Genomic DNA, 19,508 nt, shown 5'->3' with positions numbered 1-19,508 from the left:
TATAACAAGAAAAGGCCATTATTGTCTCAGTGCCACTTATCTCTGTTTTCCAGACACCAAAATATTATATTAATCATATCTCAATCCAAAATTTGCACAGACAGCCTTATACTGTAGCTGCTTGCTCCTTCAACCCTTATTATACTGTATACTCTAGACATCTTCAGTAATGTCATGCATCCATTTACTGGATGAAGAAGTAAAACCTTTTTTTCTTCTTCCATTTTTCATTTATTTCCCCAACTTCCCTACATGGCAATTCCTTCTGCATCGGCTTTCTTTTTTTGCGCTCTTCTTCCTCTAACCAGCACAATATTATTGACTAAAAATACACACAGACATGTTTAGCACATCAACAAACCTTTCACTTCCTTCTAAAACAGAGTCTTGTACCACTATCAGCCTAGTTAAACTTAAAGTTCCTTCTCTAGGGAAATCATAGGGAAATCATAGTATTTAATAGTATCTAACCCTTCAATAACTCTCAAACATTTGAACCTGTATGGGTTCAAATGTTTGAGAGTTATTGAAGGGTTAGATACTATTAAATACTATGATTTCCCTCTCCTCATCAGACAAAACACTGGTGATCATTTTTACTCTGGGACTTCCCCATGGTGGTTGGTCATATTAGAACCTCTTTAAAGGGTGCCGTCCCAGTGACAGCCTTTGAGGGCTACCTTTTTTCTGAGAGTGTAGGATGGTTAAAACTACAGCGTTTAATGCTTAATTTAATGAACATACTTGTGCTAATGTCAGTACAGTGACATGTCTAGCAGGGATATAAATTAATATTGAATAAAAGCTTGCCTTAAAAAAAATGGTTAAATCAAAAAATCTGTACTCATTCCCTTTGTCAATTGGACTTAACTTAACTTATAACTTAACTTTCCATGTGTGAATTTTACTTAAATGTGAGAGCAAAAACTTAAAAAACAACAATTAAGTCAATTTTACTTGTTTTACTTCTGTATGAGACATTAGTCAGCCCTCCTGCAACAAAACAGCAACTATATAAAATGTTTTTATTGGAAACAGTACATTGTTAAAAACAAAAACAAAACAAAACAAACAAACAAAAAAAAACCAGAAATACTGGTTTCACAACATTTCTGTTATGCTCATCCATTTCTAAGAAGATAGTTACGCCTATATACGTGAACAGACAAAAACTTTGAATAAGCTCATCAATGTTTCTAAGCATCAGAGTAACAAATTGGAAATATGCCACGTTCCCTTGGGAGTGTCTGTTGAAGCACATTTTGCATTATTCCATCCATTGCATTTATTCCTCTTCAAGGTTTAAAGCAACTTTTTACCTCACTTCCTGTTAGAATCAAATTCATTCTGACAATAACAGGGCTCCTGGCAAAGGTGTAGCTATTATGTTACTCACTGTAACAAACCGATCCCCACAAGATAACAATACCTTAGAGAGGATGTTCTCATTGATTCTGGATAGCTTCTCTCTCTCTCTCCCTCTCCCTCTCTCTCTCTCTCTCTCTCTCTCTCTCTCTCTCTCTCTCTCTCTCTCTCTCCCATTCTCTCTCTCTCTCTCTCTCTCTCTCTATATATATATATATAACTATATATTAATATTGATGATTGCATTCAAAAATGAGTATTATCATACTCATGACAAGTTTCAGTGGTGGGTTTGTTCATAGGTGCAAGAGAAAAAAACTGCTTCCTCTCTCCGCCCCTGTTAACTGGTTATTAAGAGATTATTCAGGAAGGAATACGTCAAGAAGTAGGGTTACTAGTTGAACACACTAGAATGGCTATTAAGAACATTTGGCACAGGTAAGCTCACCCATCCTTTTAGAATTTGTTTTAATATTAGATATTTTATAATGTTTGTGCTGTTTACATACCATGTCTTATTATAAACTAGAGCAGAGGTCTTTAACACTATCCTGGGGACCCACTGTCCTTTAAAGTTTATTTCCAACCTGCTTCAGCACAACTGCCTGTGTATTTTCAAGCGATCCTGAAGAACTTGACTTGCTGCTTCAGGTGTGTGATTAGGGTTGGAGATAAACTCTACACTACAGGACAGTGGGTCCCCAGGAACAGAGTTGAAGATCTCTCAACTAGATTAACTTATAATGAAGTAGTTAATGTGCTTTGATTAAGCTGGTCAAAATCTGATTAAAACATTTGACTGCAGCTGAGCTAAACGTTGAATACTGTATTTCTGAAATGATTAGGAGGAGCTCAGATGTATGTGTGTGAGTGTATCTATCTATCTATCTATCTATCTATCTATCTATATATATATATATATATATATATATATATATATATATATATATATATAACGTTGAATACTGTATTTCTGAAATGATTAGGAGGAGCTCAGATGTATGTGTGTGAGTGTATCTATCTATATATCTATCTATCTATATATATATAGGGGAGAGCGGGGCACAACCTAACGCTTTTTGACTTTCTCAGTTTGTGTAAATCTACTTATGGTTCAGAGTATTTATTTTTTCCCACATTAATTTCCCACATGTCTACTACAATTATGTGTTTTTGTTTTATTAATACAGTATATACTTTTTTCTTGATATACCCCGAAAGAATGGAAGTGAAATGTGACAACATGCCCCATAGGTGGGGTACATTGTAACATGTGTGGGGCACATTGTAACATAACATATGGCAGCTTAAACTGTTATCTGATCTAATAAAAAAAATATACAAAACAAACTAAAATATTTTCTAAATAAAATACAATTAAAAAACTTTTTCATATAAAATAATGGCAATTTTTAATAATTAAATATAAACTCATTTTTGAGTTTTGACTATGAACACATGAAAACACAGCTATACAACATAGTTCAAAACAAATAAATAATTAGTAATTTCTGAACATTGACACTCAGTCTTTATTCACCTTTTTCTCACGTTTCTCAAGAAAATTAATAAAAGTATAGAATAATAGCATATTTCTAATAGGGACTCATTGTAACGCAGTGTTACAACATGCCCCCGCCTGCACAACTGGGATTTAAACCCTGCTAGTGTATTCTGCTAGTTAGCGAAACATTAAATAACTATCTCAACTGTTAAATAACATCTTGGAGATTAAAATAATATAAGATTTGTCTTATTTTAAATAAACACAAAAAATAGAGATGAAAAATTAACTTAAGTAAGAAATTTACTTTTGCTATGGTTTAATAAATGTCTATGGATATCTTCCAAAAATAAAATAATTTTGGGGATTTTTTTTTTCTATATAGTGTTGATATGGCAACTAGTAAATAAACAAAGTTTCGTCATCCAAGCATGTGCGGAAGTATTTAAAACAAGCGTGTTACAACTAACCCTGCGTTAGGTTGTGCCCCGCGCTCCCCTATATATATATATATATATATATACATATACATATATAATTTCACTTTGTTTTGTTTAGTGTCTTTCAATATGTGATAGAAAGGGAAACACAAATGTGATATGCCTGGCAGTTGAATTAAAATGAATACATTTTACATTTAAACATTAGCTTGAAATCATGAATTTTAATTTAGAAATCGAAAACATGTATCATCTAAGAGGTGTATTTAGGTGTAGGCCTACAACACCAAACAAATTGGGTGTAATGTCATTGACTCAAAATATTTAAAGTTGCCGTTTCCAGGAAATGAAACATAAGGGTGTTTCTGCAACTACGGCACTTATAAATAAAGTCAGAGTAGTTAAGATTTATGTTAAAATTTGTCATCTGATGCTCTTTAAATATAAATGTAGTGTCATTACACAGCTTGACATAAAAAATTATGAATGAATAATATGATTTAATGTAAAATTATAAAGCATTTATAGGTCCAAGCACCATTTTTGCTCATGTCCCACACCTGTGGTCTCAATGTTGAGATCCTTGAAATGAGCTCATTCTTTTACAATGTGACATTATTTCAAATGAATTAGTTTCATATACATATGACTTTACAACATCTTAAAGTTTTTTTTTTGTGTGTGTGTATGATTTTTTTCATCTAAATAAACCTGTCCCACACTTTTGAGTCCTTACCGCAACACTGAAAAAGACTCTTAAAATGACATTTGTTCAAAGCCAAACAAATCTAGTTTATCTGTAAACAGAGATTAGCATGTGAGCACATGTCTGACAAACTGGTCTACCTCCATTGTCACTCACAAGATCCAGAAAAAATAAAGATCATCTTTTCTTCTTAAGTATTTATTGTGCGTCCTTACCATTCACCTTAGTAATTGTGTATTTTGGGATATAAGTGAATAGTCAAGAATTCATGACAGAGTTCTAGGTGTTGCCTTGGCCTTAAAATGTCCCATATCTCAACACAATTGAGCATCAATGGGATGTGCTTGAGGAAAAAATCTGATCCATGGAGGCCCCACCTCGCAACCTGATACCACAGGACACATACGGAGTTCTTTGTGGAGTCCTTGCCTTGAGGTATCCGAGCTGTTTTGGCAGCATGAGGGGAACCTACATGATATTAGGCAGGTGGTTTTAATGCTGTGGCTAAACAGAGTATATTGCAAATATTAAATGTGATAAACATGACATTTTTGCAACTCTAGATGATACCAGATTAATCCACAATAAAATGACAGAAATGCAGAGAGGTAATGAGAGAAGACTCAGTTATGGAAAAAGAGCATGAAAAAAAAAAAACATAAAGATTGTCTCCCAAATGACAAATCAGAAAAAAAGACAGTGAAGGATAAACAAAAGGACAAAACAAAATACTGAAGAGAATCCATTTGACCCAGTCTTTACTGCAATACCACTACTATCTTTGACAAAATACCTTCTGTTTTTGTCTGTAACTATATTTTTCTCTACAGTAACCTATTGTAAAGGTTACATTATTAACATGTGCCATTAACATTGTGTCCTTACCGATACAAAGTGTCATTACAGCAGCAATGGTTTATTTTAATTATTAATCAGATTTTTGCTCACAAAAATAATTTTAACTCTTCAGTAGAGATGATTTACACATTAAAATGACAATATTTCCCATTTTGATGACGGGGGGCTAAGATGACGTCATCACTACCGCGATAACGGCAGCATGTGAAGTCTTTACAAACTGCTTATGGGCTTATGTTTCTTTACATTTGTTATTTATATGGTTTTGTGTTTCTGTTGCAGTCTGTTAGGTTTATAATACAATTGTTTGATCTGGTTCATTAGCCTATTCTATAACATTCATTTATAATAAGTTTAAGATATGCTGTTTGAGTTGATTGCAGATAGGTGCACATATCAGCAGTCAAAACAACGTTTATATATGTCTTTGTCTATGCCCACATTGCAAGCACACATGCTGTCTCTTCACCATATCCTTTTCCTGTGGCTCTTCAGAGGAGGAGGCAGGACCACAGCTTCCTTCTTGTGTTGGATTAAACCATTTCTATCAATAAGCAAGGGAACCTAACCCTTGGTGGTGTATAGGCATGGAGAAATGTCTTAATTGTGGTGTTTACATTTAGTTTAAGTTGCCGAATGAGTTTTTTATTTTATTTATTTTTGAAAGTTAAATGGTTAAATGGTCATATGTTTAGGCTACAAAGGTTTTTGGTATCGATGTAACTGCAGTTGGTACGGTCTTGGTTGTAATGAGCCTGTCCTCTATAAGCCAGTCTAACCTGAAACTTGAGGAGGGAAAGATGGGGTCATATTGGTGAATTTATTCATGTAGATTTTGCTGCCGGTAGCAATTTGTTTTCCTTTGGTTGTTGATAGGCTACATCAAAATTTGCAAGTCAAGTGTAGCCCTATATATTTCTTTTTGTAAATATTGTTTTTTCTTTTTTTCTTTGACACATCACTGTGAATATGTAGCCTACACCCCTACTTCTCCACTGGAATTTAATAAAAATCCTCTTCGGATGATATCTGAGTCCTGAGCCTATCTACCACCTCGCCTTGATCTCCACGGGACACGTTATGACAGTCATAAAAAGCAAAGTGTTTTATCTTTGGCGTGTATGAAAACAATTGATATCTAGGTTAGCGTCAACATTTTCCATGGCATTAAGAAAATCATAAAACTCCCTAATTTTAAATTATTTTTTAATATTAGTTTTTACAAAGATGGATAAATCTTGAAAGTAACTATGTATAAAAAAAATTATAGAAATGAAAAAAGTAAAGTGGATAAAATTAACGTTATAGTAATGTTGCGGTAAGGACATTTTGTAAGAAGAAGAGATGAAAACCATAACAAAAATAAACATGTTCCAGATTAAAGTCTTGCATTCAATTTTGTGTATCTTTATATGTATTATAGACTGTGATGGTTAAAATTTTAATTCATAGGGGTTATTTTTTTTTAATTTGGGAGAGTCAAAAGTGCCCGTAGTTGCTGAAACATCCATAAATGCAAATCATCTGCAAGCATCAATTCTAGATTCCATCAAATATCTTGAAATACAGCAGCCTATAGTCAAAATACTACTGCATTTGATGAAGAACTTATTTATCGTTATGCATAAATGTAATAAAACCCAGACTGTAGCCTACATACCGCCATTTTGGATTCACTATTTATGAATATGATGACGACTATTTCCTAACGTCAACCTACATTCTTTGGAATCGCGGCAAAAAAGTCATTCAGGAATTTTTCGGCTACAATCTATGAACAAATGACTCGTTCCTTTAATGAATTGTTCAGAATTGTTTCGCACGTTAAAATTCAGCGTTTTCTCACCCTAGCTCCGTCCTCCAGCCCGTGATTCGGAAATCCTATGGCATTTGAATCAGACTGATGAATCCAATCAAAGTGATGTCCATGTCAAAATTTCTGACAAAAGCTCTGTGTTCTTAAAGTTCATTAAACTTAAATCAACTAACTGTAAACTTAGTTAAAGATTTACAACAGAGTTGTTTTTGTGATAAATCATATTTTAATTGAAAAATTCTGAGGTTTCACCGTGAGACTAATTTTGACCTGTTTCTCTTTTTTTTCTCTGCAGTTTGGCTCAAAATAGAGGTCCATTTATACATCAAATTAAAACGGCATTTTTTCTGCTGCTTACATTGACATTCTTATTGTTTGCCGTTGCTTACGCCTCTGATTTCACTTTAGACACAATTACGTTCCCTCAAACCTGGTTTACTAAAATCATCAATGAGACTCATCATAAGGTAATTGACAGCATTTGGGCCGATCATAATGAAAAAGATCCATTAGTGCATTTGCCCAATCAGCAAATACAACAAAGAGGTTCAACAATTTATTATCATATAGCTCATCCAAGCAACTATCAGTTCATTCTGGATGAACCTGATAAATGTCAGCAGAATCCGTTCCTGGTCTTGATGGTCCCTGTGGCGCCCCATCAGGTAGAAGCTCGTAACGCCATCCGGAGCACGTGGGGGAATGAGAGCACAGTCCAGGGAAAAGCAGTGATGACTCTGTTCTTGGTGGGTTTGACTGGAGGATCCGACTCTGAAAAAGCTCAACAGCAACTGGAGGAAGAGAGCCGACAACACAGAGACTTACTGCAGAGCAACTTTGTGGACTCGTACTTCAACCTGACCATAAAGACAATGGTGATCATGGACTGGTTGGCCACTCGTTGCCCTCAAGCCAATTTCAGTATGAAGGTCGATTCTGACATGTACTTAAACCTGGAAAACTTGGTGACTCTCCTATTGGCACCCAACACACCCAGACAGAACTACATCACTGGAATGATGATGTGGGACCGGCCCGTTATCAGAGACACAAACTCAAAATGGTACGTGTCAGAGGAGCTGTACCCCGAACCAAAATACCCCACTTACCTGCTGGGAATGGGATATGTCTTCTCCAATGACCTGCCAGAAAAAATAGTTGAGGCTTCCAAGGAAATAAAGCCCTTTAACATTGAAGACGCATATGTGGGCGCTTGTGTGAAACATGTGGGCATTGCACCCTCATCCCCCCCAGACCCTTCACAGTTTAGAGCCTATCTGGGACAATATAATCGAGAGGATTTTCTCAGGGTCATTACAACAATCCTGGGATCCCCACAGCAGCTAATAGACATCTGGAAGGACGTAAAGAGGCCCACATAAAAGTATCCCAAAGTTTCCTAAAAGTATAATTTGGGATACATAAAAGTATCCCAAAATCCCTGTCTGGGATGGGAGCACAAACAAACAAACATGAGAAACACAGATTTCTGTTTACAAAGACATGAAACATGGTGGATGTTTATTTAAGAACATTTTTAAAGCTGGTCACAACCTGTTAACAAAACGTTCAGAAAGGAGATCGTTTGAGAGGTTGGCCGTTGACATAACATTGAAGAGGAACTTGAGGTCTTGAGATGCGTTTTTAAAGCTGAACTTGTTATTGGCGAAGGGGTTTTTAAAAACGCAATGCTCATGCACGAGATGTCAAAAGTCTGCAAAGTTATTTTACATAGAAAAAAAACATAGAAACAATTAAAAAGTTAAAATCTATATATAGTCATATGGAATTAATATACTGTATGTATATAGAAATCCAGGTAATATATATTTGAAGTGAAAACTGTTTTCACAAAGCACGGGTATTTTTCATAAATGTCTGGTGGGGAAGGTTGCTAACTGGTGTCATATTGTAATTTTATACAATTAATTAATTATAATTTTAGCCAGAAGAAGGTTTTATATTGATGTACATTACTTTTTTTTTTTTTTTTTTTACTGTTTTGTGGATGTCATTAATGATTTATTCTTTAAAAATGGTTACAACTTAAAAAAAAAAGTGTATATTTATAAAATTAAATTATATATAATTTAATTAAATTGTGGTGTATAACCTGTGTAATCATTGCTTACTCAATTTTTCCATTACATTCAATTTTTTATTTTACTTGTTCGTAGCCTTAAACAATGATCTCGGTTTAAACACTTGAAGAAGAGAACAATGGGAAGGGAAAAGCACGGGAGCACAAAAGCCACTGAAATGATTTGACAAATTGCTTGTGATATTCCTAATTTGTAAATTGCTTCGGATAAAACAATCTACTAACTGAATACATGGAAATGCATTTTTCTGGGGCACTATTTCCATTATAGCCTCGAAGCATGGCTGCCAACTTTTGAGTTTACTTTTGGGTTGTTTTACTTTATCACTTTTGTTAACTTTAAGATCCAGCTATAATATTTCAATTTGAATGCAGTTGATATAATGTGTAATCATTTACATTTTGAGATAATGGCCACCAGACACATTTCTTGTCAGGTAAAGTGGACCATCCTTGATATATCATAAATTATCCTGTATCTTAAATAAAAACATGATTTATTAGCACATATTATCAACAAACCCAAAAGCATATAGGCACCCTATAGGCTATGAGTAAAATTCATCAGTTCACTCAATGCATGTGTAAAATTCCGGCAAATGATAGAATGTGTTGTTGACATTAAATTTGATGAAATCAGAATATCAGAATATTCAGAAATCAGAATGTGGATGAAAAACTCTACAACACATTAAAAATGGGACTACAACACATGCAATAACAAATTGGCAAACAATAATTTAATAAGAGGAACAAAAATTAAAATGGGAACCATATTGTAAAACTTTTTTCTGTCTGTGTTTTCTCTAAACACTTTAAATGAACTTAAATTATGTCCACATTTTTAAGCGTTATATTTAAGCATTTTGCACTTCTCATCCTTTCTTCACTCCACAGATTGAACGTAATGCCTCGTTTTTTTCTGCTCTTTCTGTCCTTTCTTCCATCTCTGACTTGAATTTCCTAACGGCACACTCATTTCTGTTTTCTAAAAAAGTAGATTATACATGTCAACTATAAAATTACCAGTGAGTGAATGTCAATTTATTTAATGAATTTGAGTATAATTACTGAAGGTTAAAGGTCGCCCACTTTATCTAAAATATTCCGCCAAAGTGGGCCAACAATTTTTAATCACCTTACAAGAAAACTAACTAAACTAATTTTTAAACATTTTATTCCCTGTTAACTGTAGTAACAAACACAACAGGAACTGTCACAATAATATTTGTTTACATTTAGTGAGCAACCTTATAAGTTAGAAAATAAAATCTTATGTCATAAGGTTTTCTTCCTTTAAGCCATGAAGGTGTCCTCCTTTGAGGTGTGGCCACACGCACCAGTGTCATGTATCAACCAAAACTATTCTTCTATCATTTAAAGAAATAGTTTCTCTTTAATTAAACACCGTTGTCATTCTCTGGAAGTGTAAACCAAGTGAGCATACTATAATCAAACTTAAACGGCCCACTTTATCTGCATTCACCCAACATTTCAGTAAGTTATGTATCTTTCAACATTCCTTTTAATGTTCATTCATGTTTACTTACTATTAACTAGTAGTAAAGAGGAAGAGATGATACAGAAATACATACTGTTTAATTATGAATTTAGTTCATTTATCTATACAGCAGCTCTGGAGAAAACTACATCAGGTGACAGAATGGAGAAAAAAACCTTGGGAGAAACCAGGCTCAGTCAGGGGCCAGTTCTCCTCTGGCCAACGAACGAACAGTGTATGATTATGATTCAGGAAGCATTACAGGTCAGAAGTCAGACTGGATAAGAACATTCAGAATATTTAATTCAGTTCCATCTGGATGAAAATCGGATTACAGTTTTTCTCAATTGCTAAAACACTAAAATTGGCTGAACAAAGTTCTCAGTTGCCTGAACTCATTTAGCTAATTGTGCAGTCTGTTGTCAATACCTTAAACCATTTCACATGGTAAAACACAATTTGCAGATCTCACTTAGACTTTTCAGCAAAACTCTAAACACATTCTCATTCTCAAAACACATTCTGCACTGAAATGCACACGTCATCCATACTGGTAAACACAAGAGGCAACAATCAAATACAAATAGAGAACACACGTCATTGATTGAACACAACTACTCAAAACTGATTTAACCTGTTTCAAATGATGCCCAGAGACAAGAAGAAGCACACTGATCACGTTTACTCCTTTGATTGTTGTCCCTTTTTTAGTATTGTATGTAGTACAGTGCATTGTAGGCTGTATACTGTACAATGAACACATTATATGGCCCAGAACATTGTGATATCTTTCGAGAACTATATGTTTTGAACAATGTGTTTTCTATTTTTTGGTGTATTGTTTACTGACTGCTTGATAGAGTATATCATTTTGATCACTTTGTTTATGATCTGAGAGCAGTGTTTGATTTTGAACACAGGTAAAACTGTTTTGAGGCGAAAGTTTAATTTTGCAAGAGGAGTCAGAGATTTTGTAAATAGTGCTTGGAGATGAGGTTTTGTGTTTAATGTTTTCAGAAAATGGAGCAAGGTTTCAGAAATTGTGTTTTTTCAGCAATTGAGTGTTCAGCAATTGAGAAAAACTGTAATCACACCGGTATGGAGACGGTATGGATTTTGAGGATTTGTGCCACAGGCTGTCGTGTTAATGAGGCCTTCACAGGGGAGAGTCTAGTTGACACAATGTCTGCTGACACTTCAGGGATGCGTTGTGGTCGTGTCTAGCCGCAGGTCCTCCGTCTGATCTGGATACGGCCTGGATCCGGCTGACTACATCATGCGTTGAGGTCGTGTCTAGCCGCAGGTCCTCCTTCTGGTCTGGATACGGCCCGGATCCGGCTGACTACATCATGCGTTGAGGTCGTGTCTAGGTGCAGGTCCACTATCTGATCTGGATATGGCCTGGATCCGGCTGACTACATCATGCGTTGTGGTCGTGTCTAGGCGCAGGTCCTCCGTCTGATCTGGATACGGCCCGGATCCAGCTGACTACATCATGCGTTGTGGTTGTGTCTAGCCGCAGGTCCTCCGTCTGATCTGGATACGGCCAGGATCCGGCTGACTACATCATGCGTTGTGGTCGTGTCTAGCCGCAGGTCCTCCATCTGATATGGATACGGCCTGGATCCAGCTGACTACATCATGCGTTGTGGTCGTGTCTAGCCGCAGGTCCTCCATCTGATCTGGATACGGCCCGGATCCGGCTGACTACATCATGCGTTGTGGTCGTGTCTAGGCACAGGTCCACCGTCTGATCTGGATACGGCCTGGATCCGGCTGACTACATCATACGTTGTGGTCGTGTCTAGCCGCAGGTCCTCCGTCTGATCTGGATACGGCCCGGATCCGGCTAACTACATCATGCGTTGTGGTCGTGTCTAGCCGCAGGTCCTCCATCTGATCTGGATACGGCCCGGATCCGGCTGACTACATCATGCGTTGTGGTCGTGTCTAGCCGCAGGTCCTCCATCTGATCTGGATACGGCCTTGATCCGGCTGACTACATCATGCGTTGTGGTCGTGTCTAGCCGCAGGTCCTCCATCTGATCTGGATAGGGCCTGGATCCGGCTGACTACATCAGCCATTCCCAAACTGTGGTCCGCGGACCACTAGTGGTCCGTGAGGGTACTGCAGGTGGTCCGTGTAAAGGCAAAATAAAATATAAAATAATATTTTTTTTACCTTCATTTTACCAGGAAATTCCCATAAAAAAAGAAAAGTAAAAAGAATATGTAGGCCTATATTGATATAACATTTTAATTAAATAGTCAAGTTATTGTGTGATTACTAAAATAGCCTAGTGGTGTTCGGCCGTGACATTCAAGTTCAGTGCCGTTAGAACCACAACATTGGTTCGGTGGATAGCAACAGGTTCTCTGAAGAGAAAAGGGCAGAGGCAAATTCATATGTTCTCATTATCACATCACACGCATAGCCTTTAATGGTGCGTTCACACCGGACGAAATTTCGCTTCAAACTTTTGTTTTTACGCGCGTCAATTTCGCTCTTGACGCGCGAATTGATACAAAGTGGTCAAGCGTATCACTAGACGCGGCAGGCGCGAATTTGACATAATCCCTTTTTGAATTTGACGCGCTATTCGCGTCCGGTGTGAACGCACAGTTAGGCATAGGCAGTTTATGAAACGAAATGTTTATAAATGGAATGAATAAGGCCTGTTATTATTTTATTTTCCAGTTAGTTTCTTGATCTCGAGTTTCTGAAATGTTTTGCAGATGTGCTGTTAAGTGGACAAACTCAAGCCTAGGTACTTTTTGAGGACTTGTAAAACTCTGAAGATTAATAATCCCCTAAAATCGCCAAAGGTTTTGAAATGTTGACTATATTCCAGTGTTCTTATTACTGTGTAGATTTCAAGCCTGTTGTTCAAATGAACCTGATTATTGCCCTCGACCAGGCGCTTGAGTAAATAAATAAATTAAATATGTGGCAGCCGTTGTGTGCAGTAAACTTTCTTTTAACAAGCCTGTTGTACTGATGTGATGACCAGTTATAGTTTTAGTGCTAGTAAGCCTATTTAGATGTGCAGATTAATTCAGGTAGGACTCTGTGTAGACATATTTTATTATGTGTATTATGAGGTGGTCCGCGAAAATTCTTAAATAAAAATAGTGGTCCACACACACAAAAAGTTTGAAAACCCCTGGACTACATCATGCATTGAGGTTGTGTCTAGGCGCAGGTCCTCCATCTGATCTGGATACGGCCTGGATTCGGCTGACTACATCATGCGTTGTGGTTGTGTCTAGGCGCAGGTCCTCCATCTAATCTGGATACGGCCTGGATTCGGCTGACTACATCATGCGTTGTGGTTGTGTCTAGCCGCAGGTCCTCCATCTGATCTGGATACGGCCCGGATCCGGCTCATACGTTGTGGTCGTGTCTAGGCGCAATTCCTCCGTCTGATCTGGATACGGCCTGGATCCGGCTGACTACATCATGCGTTGTGGTCGTGTCTAGCCGCAGGTCCACCATCTGATCTGGATACTGCCCGGATCCGGCTAACTACATCATGCGTTGTGGTTGTGTCTAGCCACAGGTCCTCCATCTGATCTGGATACGGCCTGGATCCGGCTGACTACGGTAAACTGAGGATAAACAGAGAGACTAATATTAGCGTAGATGCCATTCTTCTTATATGATGTAACAAGTACATCAGGTGTTATGGAAAGTTTTCCGACTGACCTAGTTTATGCAGACTAACTATCATTTTACATGATTTGAATTATAGAAATTGATAATGTGCAATGTGTATGCCAGGTTAAAGAGATGATTTTTTTAAACTGACAGAGTGTGTCTGCTTCCCGAACAATGCTAGGAAGACTGTTCCAGAGTTTAGTTGCTAAATAGGAAAAGGATCTACCGCCCGCAGTTTATTTTGATATTCCAGGTATTATCAACTGGCCAGAATTTTGAGATTTCAATAGATGTGAAGTACTACAATGCATTAAGTGCTTCCTCAAATACTGGGGAGCTAAACCATTTAGTGCTTTGTAAGTAATGATATTGAAATGTGTGCAATGTTTAATAGGGAGCAAATGCAGTGTTGACAGACCTGGGCTATGGTGATACTTCCTGGTTCTAGTAAGAACTCTAGCTGCTGCGTTTTGGATGAATGCTAAGATAAAGATGGAAGAATGCTGTTCACACATGCTTTCAAATGAAAGATTGGTATCAAAGAGCACACTAACTGACGACGAAGACTTGTCAGAACATCCATCATGTGTTAGACAGTATTCTAGGTTTCTACGTGCTTAGGTTTTTGTCCAATATTTAGAAACTTAAACCAAATTGTAGGAAATTACTAGTTATCCAATTTTTTTCTATCAGCTATGCATTCTGTTAATTTTGTGATTGGTAAGTTTTAGTTGGGGTGCAAAGAAATATAGAGCAGCTGAGTATCAGCATAACAGTAAAAACACTAATGCCATGCTTCCTAATGCTTCCTTAGGCATCATCCTGGTTCCAGAAGCTCTGTGACCAACAAAAGTTTGTGATTCTTACACATTTTGTTTATCAAGAGAATATTCACAAGTGAACACACCTTTCATGAACTTTGAAGCCTAAACACAATCGCCAGAAGTAAAAAACTTAAAAACATATTTCAGGTTTTAGGACTCTATACTCCAGCCCTGTATCAATAAAGACTAGACTGCCTCAACATTATGCCTTTTCTAAAGACATAGCTCCATCAAGTGGTCACAAACATTAACAAAATAACATGAAATGGGCCTCGTATGAAACACCAGCATAACGATTTTTCAGCGTGGTTTATAAATTATTTAACAGAGGAATTTGTCCTGCACACTCAGTTAGTGAAAACGTACATGACAAATGTTGGTATTTAAGGAGGCGACTTCCGGTGGATAAAGAGGCTTTACTTTTTGTACAGAAAATGGCATCATAGTTCATCTTTAGACATACATGTTTAAATGCTGCACCCTGCTGGTGACATTACGAATTAGGTCTACTGCAAGTCATATCATTGAATTCCCAGAGCTGTTTATAGGCAGTATAAATGTTTTTGTAATTAATTAAATTAATGTGCCATAGATAGAGCACTGATTATGTGCAGCTTTTAATTGTTTTAACGGAAACATTTTCATACATGAAAAATGCCAAATTAGGGTTCTTCGGCTTGTAACAATAGCAGAACCCTTTTTGGTGCTAAATAGAACCCTTGGCCTTTTGTCCCTTTTGTAATCTGTATTATGTAACATACGTTGCCTTAATAAAAAAAATTAAATAATTTTTTTTTACTTCAGCATTGCGTGATATTTCAAAGTGATTTCAGTCATTATGACAGATAATAAATATTTACCTGTGAAAACAAACCTGGAAAGAGAGTGAGGATTTGGGGAGAAAAAAAAAGAGAGATTCTTAATGCATTCCAGTGAATTATAAATGGCATATCGTAAATTAAATCGGGAGAACAGACCACAAATGTGCAGTATATGTTGTCCTTTTTCATACTTTTAATTTTTGCCCTATCAGCTTTATTTGTAGGGCAACCTTATGATTTGAAATGATTCGTTTCAGTCTTTTTGAATGGAAGTTCCCCAAAGTGCCATCCATAATTCAAAACCCAGTAAGATCATCAGGAATAAGGTGGATAGGACCTTAATGGTGTTATAAATAACCTTTTCAATTATATTTATTTTCATTAATATTAGAATATTAGCATCTTCATAATATTAATATTACTATTATTCTTTATTAATTATTTATTAATATAGTTTTGTTTAGCCTATGTGCCAGGTATTATCTTGTTGCCTCTATTTGGGTTTTACATTAAAAAAAAAATATATTAAAAAAAAACTTTTTTATTGACATGGCAGATTGTAGCAAAAATGACAGTGCTCTTACAACAGTTGTTAGCTGAATACATTAATACATAGCAATTGACATTGAACACAATGTAATGAAGACCAAGTTCCAGTGAAATATCTTCACAATCCCCTATGATGTCTTTACATCCTTCATTATGTGTGTATTCTAAGTGGCAGTTTCTCTCTGCAGATGATGAGGTTATGATACGTGACAGCATCTGAAATACACAAATGAGTTTAGAGTTACATTGTGTCTCTTCCATTTGATTAATGAAGGCCATAATTAGCAAAAATGGACAGTATGAGCCCTTTACCGTGTTAAAAGAAAAAGTGATATAAAGTCATGGTATAGCTTTAATGTTTTTTTGTGATTGGGTATGTTTAGGCATAAAGTCATAATTAAAAAAATCAAACAATATTGATCATAAATTCCATATCTCTGTTACTTACTTTGTGTAGAAGAGAAGGTTTCCTTAACTGGGTATCTTTAACTGAACAGAGCTGCTCACACTTACATGTTTCTTTTAAAAAAGAGAAAAATAAATGATTGTTAGGAAATGATTGTTACAATTTTTAAAGTTATAACTTATAGACATTTTAAGAAAGAAATACTTTACCTGTTGAGAGTATGTTGACAGTCTATGTAGTTGTATAGCTGAGCTCCAGAAAATCAGTAATGAGGAGGCTTTGACAGTTACAGATTTGAAAAACAAAAAGGCGGGAATAAACAACCCTAAACTCTAACACAAAGAACCATTTCAGCATATAAAGGGTTCTTCAGGACGATACGGTTCTAAATAGAACTGTTACTACGTATAAAGAACATTTAAAGAACCATCTTTTTTTAGAGTGTGGGGCAAGTTGCCACGTTTTTATTTTAGGCAGCCTACTTGCATGGAAAGACCAAAACCTTCAAAGTTGTTTGTCAAGATTACATATTTTAAATGACCAATCACACATTTGGATCTTATGTTTGTTTCTCATGTTTGTTTTTATATGAGTGTTCAAGAACAATTGTTGGAAAAGATAATCAAGCTGTGTAAATCTGGCCTATACTTTCCAGTGTCACTTTTCATTTTACATGTGGTTCAAGTGGTTAAAACATCAACAGGGGTTGCAAACAATGGAAAGCGAAACTGAAACACCTGGTTTTAGACCACAATCATTTCTTAGTATGGTGTAAGTTCATCAGTTCATCTTGGGAATGACAGATACAAGTCCTTCACCGTGGCCAGATGGATTTTGAGCCATTCCTCTTCCAGAACAGTGGCCAGGTCACTACGTCATGCTGGTGGAGGAAAACGTTTTCTGACTTGCTCCTCCAAAATACCCCAAAGTGGCTCAAAAACATAGATCTGCCCAGACAGCAACATAGTGTCGGCCTAGATCCGGCCCACATCTGGCACGCGTTGAATCCACATGTACCAGATGTGGCCCGGATGTGGGCCGACACTATGTTGATGTCTGGGTGGTGACTGTGCAGGTCATGTGCAGGAAGATGTTCAACCTCACTTTCATGTTCATCAAACCATTCTGTCACAAGTCTTGCTGTGTGTATTGGTGCATTATCATGCTGATATGGCAACATTACCCTGGATACTACAGCTCTGGAAACACCACAAAGACTTGCTGTCCTGGTCACATATGAGCCAGGGAGACGCGCACCAACAATTTGTCCTCTTTTGAACCCAGATATCTCCCATTATGTTGTGCGGATTGCTATATTTTATGTACAGCTGTGCTATATTGCTCCGCTAATTCATCCTTCACACTGAGCTCTTACTGATGGAATGTAAAATCAGTGAATATTGGCCAACAGACCGTGCATATACAGTGCTATGCATAAGTTTAGACACCCATACTAAAGTTGACTAAAAAGAGGAATAAAAAATCATCTTTTGGAAATTGAACTTAATGCCTTAATTAAAAAAATTAGGAAAAATCCAACCTTTAAGGACACCAATTTTCTTTGTGAATGAATAATGTATCGTAAATAAATAAATGTTCTTCCTTAAAATAGAGGGTGCATAAGTTTGGACACCCCTATGTTAAATTCCCATAGAGGCAGGCAGATTTTTATTTTTAAGTATTTTTTTTTTTTTTTTTTTAGGATACTATGCATCCTGATAAAGTTCCCTTGGCCTTTGGAATTAAAATAGCCCCACATCATCACATAGCCTTCACCATACCTAGAGATTGGCATGGGGTACTTTCCATAAGATCATCTCTCAATGCAAATCAAACTAGCTATTAGGCTAACTGAAATAAAACCATGCCAATCTCTAGGTATGGTGAAGGCTATGTGATGATGTGGGGCTATTTTAATTCCAAAGGCCAAGGGAACTTTATCAGGATGCATAGTATCCTAAAAAAAAAAAAAAAAAAAAAAAACTTAAAAATAAAAATCTGCCTGCCTCTATGGGAATTTAACATAGGGGTGTCCAAACTTATGCACCCTCTATTTTAAGGAAGAACATTTATTTATTTACGATACATTATTCATTCACAACGAAAATTGGTGTCCTTAAAGGTTGGATTTTTCCTAATTTTTTAAATTAAGGCATTAAGTTCAATTTCCAAAAGATGATTTTTTATTCCTCTTTTTAGTCAACTTTAGTATGGGTGTCTAAACTTATGCATAGCACTGTATATGCGTGAAACCAACAATATATTGGCCAGTGTTTCAGTTTAATCGTCCAATCCCTGTAAAACCTTTTTCATATATACCATGTGTGTTTTTTATTCAGTTGTGATTTAGCTATTCAGGGCTTTTTGTGCCTAATCTGATGGTATATATATATATATATATATATATATATAAACATGAAATTTGATAAAAGGAGAACCAGCAGCACATCTGAAGAGAACTAAACTGATCTTAGACCTGAAAATGAAATATTTACCCAAGAGGCCTTTTCACTCTCCACTACTGACAGGCAGCAGGAGGGGCTAGAGATTTCCATAAAGCCTGTGGGTTCCCATGGCAAGCGATGAGGACGTGTACATTGGGGCTGTGGGAACGAAGGTAACCCTGAAGTCACAGGCTGGGGGTGGGAGGGGGTCCGTACTGCTGGCAGTGTCATCATCATCAGCTGTGTGCTCATGGACAGTGCGTACAGTCATTTAGCGGGATCACACACACATACAATGCTGTATTGATAATCATCCGCACCACTCTCACAAGCCCTTAAGGAGTGTGAACAAACACAGCTGTTCTCTGATGCCTCGGTAAAGTCCTGCTGCTGCTGCCACACACACACACACACACACACACACACACACACACACACACACACACACACACACACACACACACACACACCGGCTTCAAACCTTTTTACTGGGAAACTGAAATCAGTGCTGTAAG

General features: G+C 36.7%; 1 protein-coding gene across 2 annotated transcripts; it reads left to right on the top strand.

Moving 5' to 3' along the window:
- The first annotated feature begins 1,732 nt into the window (after positions 1-1,732).
- LOC307170270 (beta-1,3-galactosyltransferase 2-like) lies at positions 1,733-8,737 on the top strand. Of its 2 annotated transcripts, XM_079891355.1 has the most exons (3): positions 1,743-1,803; positions 6,985-7,156; positions 7,313-8,578. In XM_079891355.1, the coding sequence occupies exons 1-3, from the start codon at positions 1,778-1,780 to the stop codon at positions 8,069-8,071; spliced, it is 957 nt and encodes a 318-aa protein (XP_079747481.1). In that variant the 5' UTR covers positions 1,743-1,777; the 3' UTR covers positions 8,072-8,578. The 2 variants fall into 2 exon arrangements, with proteins under 2 accessions (XP_079747480.1, XP_079747481.1); XM_079891354.1 differs by having other exon boundaries at positions 1,733-1,803; positions 6,985-8,737.
- The last annotated feature ends 10,771 nt before the right edge of the window (positions 8,738-19,508 follow it).

The sequence above is a fragment of the Squalius cephalus genome, assembly GCF_949319135.1.
Source record: "Squalius cephalus genome assembly, chromosome: 13".
Lineage (NCBI taxonomy): Eukaryota > Metazoa > Chordata > Actinopteri > Cypriniformes > Leuciscidae > Squalius > Squalius cephalus.
The sequence above is the reverse complement of the archived record's forward strand: the minus strand, read 5'-3'. Positions and strand labels throughout refer to the sequence as shown.

What these genes read in the sequence shown, in the direction of transcription:
- LOC307170270 (XM_079891354.1), top strand. Translation starts at nt 1,778, where the DNA reads ATGGCTATTAAGAACATTTGGCACAG. An exon ending in ATTAAGAACATTTGGCACAG is followed by an intron (nt 1,804 to 6,984) that starts GTAAGCTCACCC and finishes TTTTCTCTGCAG; the next exon opens with TTTGGCTCAAAATAGAGGTC.